The sequence below is a fragment of the Penicillium hordei genome (assembly GCF_028827395.1).
Source record: "Penicillium hordei strain IBT 12815 chromosome Unknown utg000005l_segment0_segment0, whole genome shotgun sequence".
NCBI lineage: Eukaryota > Fungi > Ascomycota > Eurotiomycetes > Eurotiales > Aspergillaceae > Penicillium > Penicillium hordei.
In genome coordinates, this window is record NW_026623146.1 from 1920382 (window position 1) to 1938374 (window position 17993).

Sequence of the window (17993 nt, forward strand, 5' to 3'; positions counted from 1 at the left end):
ACTTCAGTTGCAGAGTACATCTAGATCGAGGTGTAGTCACATGACCAGCGATGTTTTCGCCAATCAGGAAAGTACCTGGACGGACTACACTGGACTACATTGGTAGTCAGGGAACTTGGTTGAAATTATATTGTATTGACCAGGAAGAAATTCCCACGTAAAGACAATAGTGATCGTACATCCCATCCATAATGCAAGCCGGAATCTCTAGTTGTACTGCATATATGTCGCCGTCGAGTTGAACTTGAGGTTGCCCTTAATCACCTTCTCGACAGAGGCCAAGAAGTCCTTCTCGGTAGCCACCTTGCGACGAGCCCGAATAGCAAACATACCTGCCTCAGTCGCAACACTGCGAAGTTCGGCACCTGTGGCATTGGGGCACAATCGCGAGATCAACTCCCAACGGATGTCTCGCTCGACGGACATGCTCTTGGCATGGATTCGGAGAATGTTGGCACGGCCCTCGACATCCGGCAGCGAGAATTCGATCTTACGGTCAATACGACCGGGACGCATCAGGGCTGGGTCAAGTGTGGATGGACGGTTAGTAGCGAACATGACCTTGATGTTACCACGAGAATCGAATCCATCCAGCTGTGTGATCAGTTCCAGCATAGTTCGCTGGACCTCGTTGTCGCCACCAGCGCCGTCGTCGAAACGTGCACCACCAACGGCATCAATTTCATCGAAGAAAATGATGCATGCTTTCTTGGTACGGGCCATCTCGAAAAGTTCACGGACCATCCGAGCACCTTCACCAACGTACTTCTGCACCAGTTCACTACCAATGACACGAATGAAGGTAGCATCCGTTCGGTTGGCGACTGCACGGGCGCAAAGGGTCTTTCCGGTTCCCGGGGGTCCATAGAGCAAGGCACCCTTGGGTGGGTCGATACCGAGGTTCACGAAACGTTCTGGTGATAGCAAGGGCATTTCAACGACTTCTCGTAGCTTCTCGATCTGTTCTTTGCATCCGCCAACATCACCGTAGGTCACATCGGGCTTATCCTCGACAGTCATCATTGTCACGCTAGGGTCGATCTTCGGCGGCAAGGGCAGCATGATCTGGTACTTATTACGGTCGACGCTGCAAAGCCTAGTTAGTACCTAGAAATAACATATAATTCATCAGATAACTTACCCAACTCTCATGCCTTCCTCGATATCTGTCGGACTAACACGCTCTCCTAGGTTGACAACGAACTTGGCAATTTGCTTGACGTTGATCACATATTTGCTCTTGTCCGAGTCCTTCTCATCCTGGATAATCTTTGTGCACCTCGCGACCTGTAGCGGCTGTTCCTCCGCCATGCGTTGCCGGTCGGCGGCAACATCCCAAAGGTGTGGAGGCGCAAGACCGGTGTCAGATTCCTGGTAAGGCGTAAGCTCCAGTTGTTCAAGGGGCCGAAAGAGCTGGACAAGTTATCACCTTAACACCGATCTTCTCATTGACGCTGTTCTGTTTGTCCTTGATATCCTTCTCGAGCTTCTTCAGCGCATTCGCGTAAGGTGCGGCGCCGTAAGTCTTGAGTACTGCAATATCACTGTGATGGACATCAGTCAATTATTGCCATCGCGCTTTGTGTGGATTGAATCAACACACGCCGGGAACTCACGCGTCTGTAAGGGGTGTGATCTTCTTCTCTGGTTCTTCATCGTCTGCGTAGTTCTTCTGGAACTTCTCCCAGTTCTGACCCGTGGCGCTAGGCATGATGAAAGATGTTGACAGCCCAAGGCCGAGCTAAGGGAGGGATCAAGGAAACAATAAAATCAAAAATGTATATGCAGATAGAACAAATTCGACGTGCTTTGAGAACAGTGGCAAGTTGAAAAAAGATAGATAGGTTGGATATTGGGAGAGCAAAGGACGGTGATGTAGCAGAGCTGCGGTGGTCGAGCTAGCCTCACTAATCAGGTGCCAAGCTTCATCACCGCCCCAGAACCTCGCAGAATTTCCTGTGTGTCCTCCACCACAACAACTCAACTATCTCCTTTCACTCATTTTCTAAGGTTAATTTTGAATATCAATTTTCAAAATGGCCGCCGCAGTAGCACAGGGAGCCGCCGGCAACAACTCCTTCAAGGTGCGAGGCCTCAAAAAGATGTGTGTGAGCCACTGATTTCTGATTGCATGCAGGACAAGGAGAAGCCGATGGCCGTGCGGGCCTCCAACATTCTCGCTGCTCGGGGTATGTATATTCTCGTTGTGTTAAAGACACCCATGCTAATGATATCATAGCTGTCTCCGATGCCATTCGAACAGTACGCTGGCTCAAACGATCTGCAAACACCTAGATGAGGGGCTAACAAGAATATAGTCGTTGGGACCCAGGGGTATGGATAAGATGGTGAGTTCATCTCGGGTTTTTGTTCTATCAAGGTGTTAATCTCTCTATAGATCCAAACGGCCAAGGGACAGACTATCATCGTACGCAGCCCAATTCCATTCGAACACATCGCGAGCCCCAACTGACCCCCGCAGACCAACGATGGAAACACCATGTTGAAGGATATGAGCGTGATGCACCCCGCTGCCCGTATGCTTGTCGACCTGAGTGGGGCGCAGGATGTCGAAGCCGGTGATGGAACGACATCAGTGGTTGTCATTGCTGGCAGTCTGCTCGGCGCTGCCGAAAAGTTGCTAGGCAAGGGCCTTCACCCCACCGTCATCTCAGAGTCTTTCCAAAGAGCCGCCGGTGCTGCCGTCGAGATCCTCCACAACATGTCCCGTCCTATCAATCTTTCCGATCGTTCCACCCTCCTCCAAGCCGCTTCTACTTCGCTTTCGTCCAAGATCGTGTCCCAGCACTCCGGACTTCTGGGCCCGATGGCCGTCGACTCGGTCCTAAAGGTTTGTGACCCGAAGACTGCAGAGAATGTGGATTTGCGGGACATCCGTATTGTGAAGAAGGTTGGCGGCACAATCGAGGATAGTGAGATGGTCGATGGTGTGGTTCTCAACCAGCCCGTGATCAAGAGCAGTGGTGGTCCCACAAGAATCGAGAAGGCGCGGATAGGTCTGATCCAGTTCCAACTGAGCCCGCCCAAGCCAGACGTATGTTTATTCGTGCCTCGAGTTGTTATTCAAACAAAACTAACAATCAGATCCTAGATGGAGAACCAAATCGTGGTTAACGACTACCGTCAGATGGACAAGATCCTGAAAGAGGAGCGCCAATACATGCTCAACATGGTCAAGAAGATCCAGAAGACTAAGTGTAACGTTCTTTTGATTCAGAAGTCCATCCTCCGTGACGCCGTGAACGAACTTTCCCTGCACTTCCTTTCCCGTCTCAAGATTCTCGCCATCAAGGATATTGAGCGTGATGAGGTCGAGTTCCTGTGCAAGAGTCTCGGCTGCAAGCCCGTCGCTAACGTCGACTCCTTCACCGAAGACAAGCTCGGCACCGCCGACCTCGTCGAGGAAGTCCAGGCCTCCGGTGCTCGTTACGTCAAGATCACCGGTATCAAAGCTCCTCTTGCCTCTTACAACCAGACCGTCTCAATTGTTGCCCGCGGTGCCAACAGCTTGATTTTGGATGAAGCCGAGCGATCTTTGCACGACGCCCTATGTGTCATTCGCTGCCTCGTCAAGAAGCGTGCCATGATCGCAGGTGGCGGTGCTCCCGAGATTGAAGTGGCCCACACACTCGCCATGCGCGCTCGTGAGCTTACTGGTACTGAGGCTATCTGCTTCAAGGCCTTTGCCGATGCTATGGAGGTCATCCCCACTACTCTCGCCGAGAACGCCGGTCTTAACTCCATTAAGGTTGTGACTGAACTGCGCCACCGCCACGCTCAGGGCCAGCACAATGCTGGTGTCAGCATTCGCAGCGGTGGTGTGAAGGATGATATCACAGAGGAGAATATTCTCCAACCCCTGCTGGTCAGCACCAGTGCGATTGAGCTGGCTGCGGAGACTGTGAAGATGATCATGAGAATTGATGACATTGCTCTGTCGCGGTAAACGCCCTCGGCGGCCGCTAACGTGAGCTGTATGATGGAAAGCGATCTGATCGCGACGAGTAATTAAAAAAATATCCCGTTCCTGCATAGAATCATTCTCAGACTTGTAACACTTCCTGTGCAAATGTATATGGTAAACCGAGCGACGTATAATGCTATTTTCCCAAATCCTAATGTGAAAGGTGAAAATCGGTGTATGCTTAGGCTTGAGAATGGCATATTGACATGGGAGTTTTGATATTGGGGCTATTTAGGGGATTACCCATTTTGAGGGTATAACAGAGGATACTGCACCTCCTTATGTGCACACTTTCCAATGGCCTTTCTTTAGTTCATTCTTCGCTCTCTAACTTGGTTGGTGCGTCTAGTAAAATGCACGAGTCTCAAGCAAATTGAGAGAATGAAACCAGATGGAGAGTTAACACTGGAAGCTGTCCAAAATTTCCGGCTATCCAATTTATAAATCGCACGTTTGCCATATATTGTTTTAGAAAAGAATGGTATAGCTCAATGTAACACCTGCATGTGTACTTGAAATATAGTTAGAGCAAGCCTTCGACCAATTGCCCCGATGAACAACCAATAATCCCATGAACAGCGTACACATTAACGAAAAAAGCTAGTGTTTAAGAATTTAACCAATCACTGTCGATGTTAAAACCCCAAATGGAATTGAATAAGGATATGGGTTTGAAGCTAAAGACATCAATAACCCTTTGTTCGCGCCAAGAGATGGGTGTCGCCCCGTTTCACAATATTCTCCAACATCGAAAGCTCTCGACAAAGTGATCTCTGCTTTTTCATACATTGCCTTAGTAATTTGGTGACTCTATATATACACATAAAGTCTTACTGTCATCAAGACAGTGTGATTGCTGGTGCTTGCCCGCCTCGAATTGCGGGCGATAAGAGATAGCGTGACGATCGGGACGTCAGCTCCGCGGCGAACTCCGATCAACAACCACCATGGGGAAGTTCGAAGATGAAGGGAACCCAGAGTCCGTACCGTTGAATCGACAACGGTCGGAATCCCTCGCCTCACAAACATCCACCGACTCCGGCCTGTCGATCGCCTCCGAATCATTCATGAAGAACTACAAGGGGGGCAACACAATGCCGATTGAGGAAGCGGATGGGGACAGATACCGGGACATTGAAGACGAAGGGGAAAACGGGTCAGACGAACCTCTTATATCAAACGGAAAGAAGGCAGGCTCGTCCAGTCGCCTGCACCGGATTGTCTGGTTACTGGTGTTGCTCTGCGTCGGTGGCTGGGTGCTTGCCTTCGTACTGTTCCTCACACAGAAACGACCCGATATCGCGGCAGTCTCGTCTGCATCAACCGCGGAGATCCATGAACCAACCGTGGAGATCCATGAACCAGACTCGGCTCCCGGTGGTAAGAGCCACGGGAAACCAGTAACACTCGAGCAAGTCTTGAGTGGCACCTGGTCTCCGAGGTCCCATGCGATCTCCTGGATTGCAGGCCCGGACGGCGAGGATGGTCTTCTGGTTGAGCAGGGCGAGAGACAAGACGCTTTTTTGCGGGTGAAAGACATCCGCAGTAGTAAGGATGGCGTCGATAATCTCGACACCAGAGTGTTGATGAAGAAGGCGTACATCTGGTTTAAGGGAGAGGCCATGCTACCGGCCAAGACGTGGCCAAGTCCTGATATGAACAAGGTTTTGATCATGACTGACATTCAATCCAATTGGAGACACTCGTATTTTGGGAAATATTGGATTTTCGATGTGGCGACGCAGAAGGCCGAGCCGCTCGATCCTGGGAACCTGAGTGGACGTGTACAGCTTGCAACTTGGTCGCCAACCTCTGATGCAGTTGTGTTTGTTCGTGAGAACAATCTATATTTGCGTAAGCTAGCGTCTTTGGAGGTCACCCCCGTCACCAAGGATGGCGACGAGAACCTCTTCTATGGTGTTCCAGACTGGGTGTACGAGGAAGAAGTGTTTGCAGGCAACACCGGCACCTGGTGGTCTGATGACGGGAAGTTTGTCGCATTCCTTCGAACAAACGAGTCAGCAGTTCCTGAATACCCTATTCAATACTTCCTATCACGGCCATCTGGCAAAGAGCCACCGCCCGGACTTGAAAATTACCCTGAAGTCAGGCAGATCAAGTACCCGAAACCAGGCAGCCCGAATCCGATTGTCAGCTTGCAGTTCTATGATGTCGAGAAAAACGAAGTTTTCTCATTTGAGATGCCGGAGGACTTTGTTGACGCTGAAAGAATTATCATCGAGATTGTCTGGGCATCCGAGGGCAAGGTTTTGATCCGAGAGACTAACCGCGAAAGCGATGTTGTGAAGATTTTTGTTATGGACACAAAGGCCCGAACTGGTAAGCTGGTGCGGTCTGATGATATCGCAGCTCTGGACGGTGGCTGGGTTGAACCTTCACAGTCGACTCGGGTTATTCCCGCTGACCCCGAAAATGGTCGCCCACACGATGGTTATATTGACACCGTTATTTATGAAGGTTATGATCACTTGGCTTATTTCACACCTTTCGATAACCCAGAGCCTGTGATGTTGACCAGGGGCAACTGGGAAGTGGTCAAGGCACCATCCGCTGTTGACCTGAAGAAGGGTCTGGTATACTTTGTTGCCACAAAGGAAGCTCCAACTCAGCGCCACGTATACTCGGTCAAGTTGGATGGATCTGATCTTCGACCTCTGACGGACGTGTCTGCGCCCGGATTTTTCGATGTTTCATTTTCTCATGGAGCCGGCTATGGTTTACTCAGCTATAAAGGCCCAGCAGTACCGTGGCAGGCTGTGATAAGCACCCAAGGAGACGAAATTGACTTCCTAAACCTCATCGAGGAGAATGTTGAACTAGCCAAGATGGTGGAAGATTTCGCTCTACCAACAGAGGTGTACTCCAATGTAACCATTGATGGTTACACGCTCCAAGTTCTGGAGCGCCGCCCTCCAAACTTCGACCCTGCAAAGAAATACCCTGTACTTTTCTTCCTATATGGTGGACCAGGATCGCAAACGGTCGACCGAAAGTTCACAATTGACTTCCAGACCTATGTCGCCTCGAGCCTGGGGTATATTGTTGTCACTGTGGATGGTCGGGGAACCGGGTTCATCGGGAGAGAAGCCCGATGCGTTGTTCGCGGTAATATCGGCCACTACGAAGCTCTCGATCAGATTGAGACGGCCAAGATCTGGGCTAGCAAGAGTTACGTAGATGAAAACCGCATGGCAATTTGGGGCTGGAGCTACGGTGGCTACATGACCCTGAAGGTCCTTGAACAAGATGCAGGCGAGACATTCCAATATGGCATGGCCGTGGCACCCGTCACTGATTGGAGGTTCTATGGTAAGCTCATTCAAATTACCACCGTTCCGTTTGCTCTCCCACATGCACGTACTAACATTCTACTTCTTCATAGACTCTATCTATACAGAGCGTTATATGCATACACCCGAGCACAACCCCTCAGGTTATGCAAATGCTTCTATCAGTGATGTTATGGCCCTAGGCCACAGTGTTCGGTTTTTGATCATGCACGGTGTTGCCGACGACAATGTTCACCTCCAAAATACCCTTGTGTTGATTGACAAGCTGGATTTGAAGAACATCGACAATTACGACATGCAGGTCTTCCCCGACTCGGATCATAGTATACAATTCCACATGGCGCATGCGCTTGTTTATGAACGTAAGCTGATTCCTGACGCGCTTCCATTCATTCCATGGCTTCCCAAAGTTGAAAAGGACACGACTAATTAAGAATCAAGGTCTCTCAAACTGGCTCATCAATGCGTTCAACGGTGAATGGCATCGGACCACTAGTCCGAAACCACAAGAGTCGACGTGATGCAGGCTCTCGCGTTGTTGATCGACTTGTGCTTTTTTTTTTGCTTTCCGGGGTAAACACATTTGTTTTGGAATTATCTACATTGGGTAGATTATATTCTGCTAGATATATATAGCCCCAAGGAACAATAGATGCATATTATAATTCAATATATTGTCATGATTAATGCTAAGAACATACGATAAAAAGGCTGTATTCGCTTATGTATGCCACAATTTCTCGACATGTCAAAACAACAAAACTGGTATAAAGATATCAGGAAAAACATACCAACAGAGGACTTTTAAAACAAACCAAGTCAGACACCGAATAATGCAAGTAAGAGCAAAATGCAGCGAGAAAAATGTGCAGGAGAGCAATATGTGCAATTAGGGAGTAGTAAGGAGGATGGGCGTATAAAACCCAAATCAAGACGATTGACTAGGAGAAAGCCCGCCAGCCCGAATGAAGTCATCTCTGTTCGCGACACTGATATCAGAATTTCGGTACGGAAGGAAGTCTTCACGCTGCAAGCCACGTAGCTGTTCCCGACCGGCAGTTGAGACGGAGCGCGAGTAGGACTGGGGACGAGAGTGGGTTTGAGGACGGGCACTCAGCGGAGACAACTGATGGTTGAAGGTCCACGCAGGTGACCTATTACCTGAGGAGCTGCCGTTGGCCAACGCGGTCGGCCTTGGCGCAAAGACAGGCAGACGAGCGAAGGACTCGGCATCCGTGGAGACATTGCTCATGCTCATGCTCATAGCCGAGACATCAGACATGGAACGGTGGTAGCCGCTGCGACCGGGTACCAGGGACCCAGAACTGTAGTTCGTGGAGATACCGGACTGGGCAGAAGAGCGCCAGGAGTGCACCGCGCCGCGCGGGATGGTGATGATCTCTTCATCGATGCCAGTCTCGATGGCGGCTGCCACGTCGGCTGGCTCGATCGGATCGCCAGCTGCGCGGCTAGCCATCATCTTGGCGGACTTGCCAATCCACAACATCTGCTCGTGCTCGCGGAGGTATCGGTCGCCACTGAAGGACTTCTGAACAATCTTGCGGGTCATCATGCCGAGTTTGCGACGGTGTTCTTTCTTCTCATACATACGACGGGTGATGGCTGCTACCTCCTCAGGTGTTGGGGAGGATGTTAGGACTGGTGCGGGCGATGTGTCGTCGCTGTGCTTGCTCCATTCACCAAGCATGGCAAGCATGCCGATTTGGGCCTTTGCTAGGGCGAGGGCGTCGTTTGGTGCGACGACGGCACTGAAGCGGGAGAAGTCATCTGGATCGCTGAGTACTCGGAGGGAAGCTCCGACATCTGTGCAGACGACGGGGGCTCCAGTTAGAGCAGCCTCTCCTAGGGCGAGAGGGAGACCTTCAGACAGAGATGAGTTTAGGAAAAGCCATGTGTTCTCTAGGACCTTCATGGGGTCGGCAGTTCCACGGAGTGTGACTCTGCCACGAAGACCCTTTGATGCGATAATCTCTTGACACTCGGTAGAGTAAGTCGGGGCCTTGTCAATGGCACCATAGATGTCCAGATGATACTCATCGAACTTCCACTGGTTGATGATGATATCTGCAGCAAGAAGAGCAGTCTTGATGTCCTTGGCATACCAAACGTGGGACAACATGGTCACAGTCGGACGCTCAGATTTGATTTCCTTGACTGGAGAGAATTTCTGCATGTCAGTGATACCGTTGACGACAGGATCGATCTTTCGGCGGAAAGTGTTTCGGTGCTCAATTGTGCCCTGGCAGGTACCAATCTCCACCTCCCAACCGGGGTTGAAGAAATCTGCACAGGGAAGGATGATATCTGCGTGATGAAGAGTCAAGACAGAGGTAATTCGCATCAATCCAAGAAGCGCGTTTCGAACAAATGGCGAGAGCTTGCACAGAGCAGATGACAGACAGAGATTAGTTTCACGCCAACTGATAGCGTGGTCCCAAATCTGCAAGGTACAGTTGCGCTTGATCTTGCATACAACACCGTAAGAGGCACTGACGCTGTGATGCGAGGCTTGGAAGGTTGAAGGGATCTTTTCAGGAACCGGGATTGAGAAGATGAAGAGATAGCGGTACCAGAGCTCCAGGGCGACATCGAGGGATGCCAGGGTAGGAAGCTCGGTGTCGAACCACTGGGATGACGGGATGGTGTTTGACATTTCCTGGGTGAGCCACAAATCACGCCAACTCTGCTTCACTATCTCGCTGTTCCACACCTGAGTCCAATGACGGGACTCTTGGAAGTATGTGTTCAAGTTCACAAGTGCACGAGTCGCCTGGTGGATATCAGACTTTGAGAGATGAACTGCACGGGCACCCTTAACCAGAGCCGTCAAAATCGGAATGAAGTTCATCTTGATGTCGAACTCGCTCGCCGACGTAACATTATCAACCTCAGCATCCAGCTTGTTGTGGAACAAACCGTGAGTTGGAGTGAGGAAGTCCATACCCCAAAGGGGGATGAGCTTGAGGGACTGGATATTCTGTTCGGTTTGATGCTTGGGGACACCAAAGTCGTTCGCAGACTCGCAAATCATGTGCCATTTGATGGTTCGCAGAGAGTTGATCATATCTCGTCGACAGGCAGAAACACCACCACCTTCATTGGGCCAGGTACCGTTGTCTGCCGCCATGATATGGAGCGTCTTGTCGGTATCGGTGCCAAAGTTCTTGGAGCGGGTGTTAGCAACAGCATCACCCCCAGGGCCAAAGTTGAGCAGATCGGTGAGCTTAACAGCGAGAGGGGTCCAGCTGGAAATGTTGTCGTCCAGATCTGCACTTGCCATGATCGCATCAGCGCGGAGATCCACGTACTTCTTCGCAGATCCAAGATTGCCCCAGTCACGGCTACGCCAGTAAGGGGCAAGAACCTTATCCCTGCGAAGAATGCGATCGTCCATCCAGCGCACAATAATTGCATCGAAATCAACACGGTCTTTCCATGCCTTCCACATCAAGGAGCGAGCCCGAGAAGTTGACACCACAAACCGCTTTTTCGTGAGGCCTAATGTTCGGGTAAGAAGATTTGACTGGAGACTGTCGCAGTAGACCAATGGGTTATCATGCACAAAGCTGGTATACTTCGGCTTGGACAGTACACCCAGATAATCGTGCTCAATCATGGGCGGAGTCTGCATCTTCTGTCCGTTGATAGTAGTGAAGATGGTGGGGTGGAACTTGTGATCATACAGCCAACGACTTTCATAGACGTCGGCACCCTGGACAAAGCTGGCCTCGGTGACCTTTGAGTGAGGGATCCAGCGCTCAATCTTCTCGGAGTGGCGACGCGGAGGCGCACACCAAGACACTGTGCAGCTAATGTGGGATAAGACGAACTCAGCTCGCAGCAACTCATCACCGAAACGAGGGTTCTTGCGATAGTGGTACTTGAAGCGAATAAGATTGCCATCCTTCATGTAGGAACCCGATTCTATCAGACCCTTGCGGTTGTACTGGACGCTTTGCAAATGGTTTGCTCCTGACACGCAACGTCGTCCTAGTGGAATGCGATTTGAGGATTTGCTAAGCTTGAAGCCCTTCTTAGTCGGAACTCGGTAGTCGTAATGGTATTCGTTGATCACTTTGCCGTCCTTGAATTCCTGCTTGACCAGAAGCAACATTTCACCTGAATAGGTACTGACGTACTTCAGGGATTTGACCTCCTTGGGCTCGGTCTTATGCTCACCAGCGTAGTGGTAGATCTTGAAACCGCCATCAACCTCGTGGTGCCTGAAGGCTGTAAAGGTGCCGTCCAGACTCTGGATAATGACCCGGGTCTTTTTGATATGGATAGTCATGCCCTTAGTCTCTTCCCATAGCCGCTTCACGTTCTTGCGACCATGGAAGAGAAAGAATGACAAGCCCAAGTCTTGAACTATCTTAGAATAAACCCAGACCATATTGAATAAGAATACGATTGGCACACGGAAAACGGTCGGAAGGGTCTGAGTGACGTGGTTGAACTCTCTCTGGAATTCTGGATCTGCGACCAAAGCCACCACAAAAAATTTGACCACTGCTCCCAGCTTGTGGTAAATATAGCTAGCTGGTGGTCGAACTAATGACAATGCAATCGGGAGCTTCTGAGGTATGTAGGAGATGTACTTCGAAGTCTCGGGTTCTTTGGAAAGAGCAGCTTCTCCAGTTCCCCAGTGAGCATAGTCGAGAACGCTAATTGCAGTGGCTGCTCCAAGGTTGCAACGGGCAACATGGATATCAAGATCATCAGTATCGAATGTGCAGAGGTTTTGCTGGAGCCACTGGCGTTGGCTATTGGAGAGGCTGCATTGTTGACCCAAGCAACGCTTCAGCAGCACATCCCGAACTTCGGTTGGCAGCTTGTCCCAATGGAGATCGGCCTCAAAACCAAGGCAAAGCTGCCGAAGAAGCTCTTTCTTAGCCCAGCGTATGACCGTAGTTGTGTTGGACTCCTCACGAAGCTGTCGAGCCAGTGTGTGAGTTACTCCACCGGAGACAATCGATCCTGCCAATGATGCGTATTCATGAGGAACGCCCATCATAAGTTCTGTGACAGCATGGACCAATGTTTCAGCAATGATCTGACAGTTTGCGCTGATATCGAGACGCTCGTCTAGGAGCCCTCCCACGGTGATGGCCAACTTCAACTGGTTTCCGGTACTGCAGCTGAGAGCTCGAATACCAGGACCGAGAGATCCAGAAGAGACAAGCTCAATGGCAATGTCACCTTTCTCCCACGATGTGATCGCGGTGCTCACAATATTCTTGGAGCCGGGAAACGCTTCTTCAATCCTGATTTCTTCTTTGAAAGACATCATGGCACTCTTGATTTCGACACCAGGATGGACACCAGGATTGAGCTTGAATCGGGAATCAGAAGGAAGTAGTGAATAGCTTTCGAAGTAGGTCTGAAGCTCTTGCTGGGACCATTCGGGGTCAGACCAGGGTGTTGTAAACGCATGGAAGGTGCGGCCAAGTTCCACTGGAGAGTCCACTTTGTTTGGCATACCCATTTTGGCATTCCAGATCGAGAGGATGGCAACGGTCCAGGTGGCAGACCCGAGTCCAATAATTTGCGAGTACAGGAAACGCGGCATGGAGACTTTGAGCGCGATACCGACCGGCAATCCGATACAGATACCAATGAGGAGAGGCTTCAACGCATTGGGCCCTGTGAAGATCTTCGTGTACTGGTACCAGATTAAACCAGTGTATGCCAGAACGTATGAGAAGAAAACAATCATGCCTTCAATAGATGATTGGAAGGTCCAAATGAGAGCAGTGGCAAGGGCAAGACTCCAGACATGCCACAAGAGAAATCTGAAAAGGACTCGCCAGTATACCTTTCGCCGGAGTTGCACCTCTTGTTTCTGTGCGAGCCGAATGTCCTTTGCAGATCTGACAGAAAAGGGTGCATTGCTACCAAGAGCATCATGGAGCTCCTGGGCTTTGGTATCAATGAGCACGGCTCCGATCAAATAGTAGGCAAGGGCGAAGCCAACGGCCATTCGATTAGCATCATTCACCGTACTAGTGAGGCCAAGAATACGGTCGCCACTCAGCAGTTGTGCCCATTTGTCGAGAAGCGCAATCACAAAATAGAGAACACCACATCCTATCTCTTTGCTCGATTGACGCCAGTGAACGAATGCATTGTGCAGACGTATACCTTTCTGGGAGTTGCGCAGGGTGTCAAGTGCCACCTTAGTTTGGATGTTCCAACCAGAACTGAATGGAATCGGCCTCGGCACGTCTGCATGGCGACAGTACCAGTCGAGAAGGAAATTGGTTGACTCCCAATCCTGGGCAAGCTCAACGACCATTTTATCTTTGGATGCTTTTGAGAACATGCCGCGCTTTGTCTCAGCCAAGACGTCTTTTGATAGGGCTTCTCTCGCTAGTTTGAGGGCAGCCGGGTCACTCATATTCGCGAACACCTTCTCATCATCATTTCCATAGGCAGTAATATACCACTTACGGATTTCGGTATCATCGGTGCGCCGCACAGATTGGTACCAAGTGACCCATTTGGAGGTTACCGAACGAAGGGAGAGCAAAAGCACACCAATAAAGACATAGATAATGGCGAGATAGACAGCCGAGTCGTGGCCACTCCAGGCTGTGATGATCGGCGCCAAGAAGAGGATCGGAATGCACATAATGATTGGCTTGCGGCCAGACAAAAAGGTCGAGCCGGGGTAACTGAAGCTCGCAAGCGAGGCGAAGGTTGAGAAGTAAATTGTCAGAGCGATCAGGTAGAGGTAGAAGATGATACCAGCCCGAGGGCCTCGAACACTTGAAATGGCAACAAAACCGATCAAGCCACCAGCCACAGTGAAGGCAATACCAGCGATCAGGCGAATGAGAACGAACATATTAGCTGCTGCGAATGCCATTGAAATGAGGTAATAAGGGCCACCACACGCAATCCAGGTACCAATTGCACCGGAAAGCAGCAGAGAGATCATCAGCGCCATAGTTGCACTGTCCTGTTCATCATGAGACATGGCGGCAGAGAGATAGAGTCCGCGGCCAACCATAGTAAGCAGGATGATATCAATCAAAGCAGGAATGGCGAAGACACTCAAGAATGTGAATCGTTGGTATCCAGGCATAGTCTTACGCTGCTCATCGGGGTTGACATCAATCTGAGCTCCGGCGAAGGATGTAGCAAGCTCCGGAGCACCGTTCACCCAGTTCGGCGGCTGATGGTCTCCATAGTAAACTCTGAACCGGTCCGATAGCAACTTTCCGAAAACACTGGGAGCCACGTCGAAGTAAGCTTCACAACGCGATCCAAGGGCAAATGACTCTGCGAAGGCGGCAGCCTGATCGGTATGGTTGTTAAATAGAGGATTCCGATCTGTCACCTCTGCGTAAATCTCATCGAAGGCTCCCTGTCTTGCGGCACAGAAAAGTGAAAGAGCCATCATATCCACATATGCATCAACGGAACCACCTTGAAGAAGCGCACAGAGACCACTAGTAATGGCGGCAAGGTCATCCTCGCGGCGGTACCTCAAAATATTGGAGAGTACACTGTCTGCCTGATGGAAAAGTTCAAGACAGACATCAAGAGACGGGTATTTGCAACCTTGATCCATGTACCAGTTGATACGAGACCTGATCAGATCCTCGGCAGATGTAGATTTCTCGAGATACCCAACCGTGTTCAGCGCTTTCAACTGAGCAAAAGACGGGGCATCTACTAGTTGCTTGCGAATGTAAGTGCAGATGACTTCAGATAGCTCGCTATGAGAATCGGTGAGAGAGAGGTGCTGCAAGAGAAGGAGGCGCTCTTCAGGGCTGAGGACATCGATATCTTGGATCAGTCGCCGGGGGAGGCCGGTATCATGGGAAACATCTTGAGACCAGGTAGCGAAGGTCGCCTCAGCCTCGAAGCAAACATGCCGGGAAAATCCCTTCGCTGATAGGAAGGTGTGAAGAATAGTTCCGGCCAAGCCTTGAGCATTCTTGGACACATAGATCTCAATACCCTCATGGTCCATCTCAAAAACGGCCCAAAAACGGAAATCAGAACTCTTGCGCAGACCAGAGTCGAGACAAAGATTCACGTGCAACAGATCATTGGATGCCCAGTTTGCAAGTTCCTTAATTGTGCTAGCCAAATGATTGTCATCTTCGGAGAGATCTAGAGAATCATAGAATTGACGCAGAAGGAGTCCAATGCTTTGGATTTTGGCTGTCGGGACAGGATGAAGAAGGTTGAGAGACTTGAGACGTTGTTGAGATTGGACAATTTCTGCAAATGCCAGTGGAGTCGAGTCTGAACCGAGAGGGAAGCAACCAAGTGAATTGTAGGCCATTCCTGACATGGAAATGGAGAGAGGACTGCCCTGTGACTTGACCTGTGCAACCCATTCCGGAGGGTCACGCAATCGAGCAGTCGGGCTATCCGGAGCCTTGGAGTTGTATTCCGATGAATTTAGTAGCGCATCAAGAGCAGGGAAAAGTGGCTTGAGAATGTCCCAGCCAGCCTTACTATCCGGGGAAGGCAATATGTTCAGATTAGCCCGCCAGGTATCGTGGGCTTTCATCATCTCTGCTTCCTTCAACCAACCAAACGCAGGAAGAGGTTCGAGAGTCGTGACATTAAGATCTGCATCGTGAAGAGCAGCTTTGGAGCCAACCCAGGTAATTGCGCTGTAAAAGCCGCACCATTGGATAGATCTGCGGACTATGGCATTGGGAACAGTGATATTATCGTCGACGGTTTCCCAGGCCATTACTACAAAGTCTCTCATGCAAGACTCAGAAACGAAGGCCTTGATTGTTGCTTGTAGTTCGACCATTTGGAAATAATCCCGCTTTTCGCCTTGAGGCATAATGCTAGCGTTTCGGATGACCAAGCCTGCCACAGCACTGCTCTGCACGGCCTTTCGATCCTTCAAGAAATGTGGTGGCTCCGACTCGAGATAGACTGCCAGGCCGAGGCTGCTGATGGCCTCGATAAGCTTTCCTCGAGCGGTAGGACGGAGTACATCTTCCCAATTGGCGAGGAGAACACCAGAAAATGCGGTATCATGAAATCCGCTTGCGAGCAATTCTTCGATCTTTTCGATGACAGCCAAGGCAGACGCTTTTGGAGGAAGGACCTTCCCCAAATCAACACGTCCTAACACTTGGCTGCGCTCGTGTCTAGAAATAGCTTTGGCGACCCCTGCCTGGGAAGGATCCACAACCAACACATCCCATTCTTTCAAAAGTCTTTCTTGTGAGACAGTAGGTGGGTTTTCGAAGCTTCCCAGATAGACTCCGAAGCTCGTGGGCTTTCCCTTGTGGGGACGTCTGTCAATCAAGTTGAGTTCTCGGTTGGCTAATTCGGTGAGCCGTTTGGATACATTCAAAGGCAAATTGTCAGGTGGCGGTCTCAACTAAAAATCGGCTAGAATTAACATCCAAACCAGAGGCACAAAGCTTGTGGGTGGCCGCTATATCATACCTTGTAGTATTTGATAAGTCTCTTTACTCCAGAATATATTATTGATAAGGAGCCAGTAGTGACTGTGAATAGCAAAACTCCAATGAATACCTAGAGGAAATGGTCAGCATATCTTCTTGTTATGTGTCTGCAACGAGGGTACTGAAAGTCAAGTTGTAAAGAGGACCAGAATCAACATACAAATTGCCACCAATTTTCTTTCATGGCATCCCAGCCAAGAGGATGTGGCCTCTCTGGGAGTGAGTCTACTGCCATTATGTCAAAATGTTGAGTCCTCGACTCGATATCTCTCTCTAGGCGCAATATAAAGAGGTAACCAGTTGCCAAGTAGAGATGAGTCTCAACTGTCAATGCCTATAGTGACATGCTTAAACGAGTGACTCCTGTGTTTTGCAAAAGGCAAAGATGTCGATGTAGAAAAAAAAAAAAAAAAAAATGAAAAGTACAGGGGAGCTCAAGTGTCGACAAGGTGATAAGGTAAAAGAGTAGTGGGGGAAGGACTAAAGTGAATATCCACTTCTCCAAGCCGCATAAGTAAAGTAGACAATTTTGCCTCCTAGGATTTTGCTTGCTTAGTTGTCAGGGGGTAAAAAAAAGAGAAAAAGAAAAAAAGAAAAAAAGTATACATGGAGTGGGTTCGCCTCTTTTGGACTGTTTAGGACAAAGGGTAGGTGTCTGGGCGTCTATTGAAGAGCTCAAAAACACGGGGCAAAAATAGCACACAGTAAAGTTTTGTTAGATGCAAGACTAAAAGAAGCCACTAACACATGCACCAGAGCTGACCGATGAGACAGACGGGGTGGGGACAAGCATATGTACACATTCTATAGCAGATATGCTACCATGTGTAGCAAAGCCATGCGATGCATATCGTGGCAATTATTACCCCAATGAGCCCTGTCTGTTTCCCCAAGTCTGTTGTCATTGAACACATCATATCAACATTGAACACACCGTATTTCCCCTGCTCAAGATGTATATATGCCGGATTTCATCTGCTTAGCTTGTAAGCTAAAAAAGATGCAGTTTGGCGCGGGCCAGAAGCATCATTTCATTCTACGGACAAAACTCAATGTTTTTGCAAAAAATAATAATAATATAATAATTATTGAAATTATTAAATCAAGAGAAAAAAAAGAGAAAATACATGGAAAAGCTGGCGACTAGGGACTGATGAAACGAATGGAGTGTGGAACTGGGAAGCCGATTGACGATCGAAATAAAAGACGAGATATAAACAG

At 49.6% G+C, this 17993-nt stretch overlaps 4 protein-coding genes across 4 annotated transcripts; 2 read left to right on the forward strand and 2 right to left on the reverse strand.

Annotated features, from left to right (window-relative positions):
• Nucleotides 1-207: 207 nt before the first annotated feature.
• Nucleotides 208-1711, reverse strand: rpt1 (proteasome regulatory particle base subunit RPT1; the record flags this gene model as incomplete). The annotated part of the gene is made up of 4 exons (XM_056900730.1): nucleotides 208-1087; nucleotides 1142-1371; nucleotides 1430-1544; nucleotides 1617-1711. The coding sequence occupies 4 exons, from the start codon at nucleotides 1709-1711 to the stop codon at nucleotides 208-210; spliced, it is 1320 nt and encodes a 439-aa protein (XP_056749398.1).
• Nucleotides 1712-2036: 325 nt separating this feature from the next.
• On the forward strand, nucleotides 2037-3967 carry N7537_009677 (chaperonin-containing T-complex subunit CCT4; the record flags this gene model as incomplete). Its single annotated transcript, XM_056900731.1, has 7 exons — nucleotides 2037-2084; nucleotides 2138-2189; nucleotides 2240-2262; nucleotides 2319-2348; nucleotides 2399-2428; nucleotides 2483-3055; nucleotides 3113-3967. 7 exons carry the CDS (start codon nucleotides 2037-2039, stop codon nucleotides 3965-3967), a joined length of 1611 nt encoding a protein of 536 aa, XP_056749399.1.
• A 965-nt stretch (nucleotides 3968-4932) lies between these two features.
• On the forward strand, nucleotides 4933-7817 carry dapB (dipeptidyl aminopeptidase dapB; the record flags this gene model as incomplete). Its single annotated transcript, XM_056900732.1, has 3 exons — nucleotides 4933-7315; nucleotides 7389-7658; nucleotides 7738-7817. The coding sequence occupies 3 exons, from the start codon at nucleotides 4933-4935 to the stop codon at nucleotides 7815-7817; spliced, it is 2733 nt and encodes a 910-aa protein (XP_056749400.1).
• A 407-nt stretch (nucleotides 7818-8224) lies between these two features.
• gtb3 (glycosyltransferase family 4 protein) lies at nucleotides 8225-17007 on the reverse strand (the record flags this gene model as incomplete). Its single annotated transcript, XM_056900733.1, has 3 exons — nucleotides 8225-16684; nucleotides 16753-16842; nucleotides 16933-17007. The coding sequence occupies 3 exons, from the start codon at nucleotides 17005-17007 to the stop codon at nucleotides 8225-8227; spliced, it is 8625 nt and encodes a 2874-aa protein (XP_056749401.1).
• Nucleotides 17008-17993: the final 986 nt, after the last annotated feature.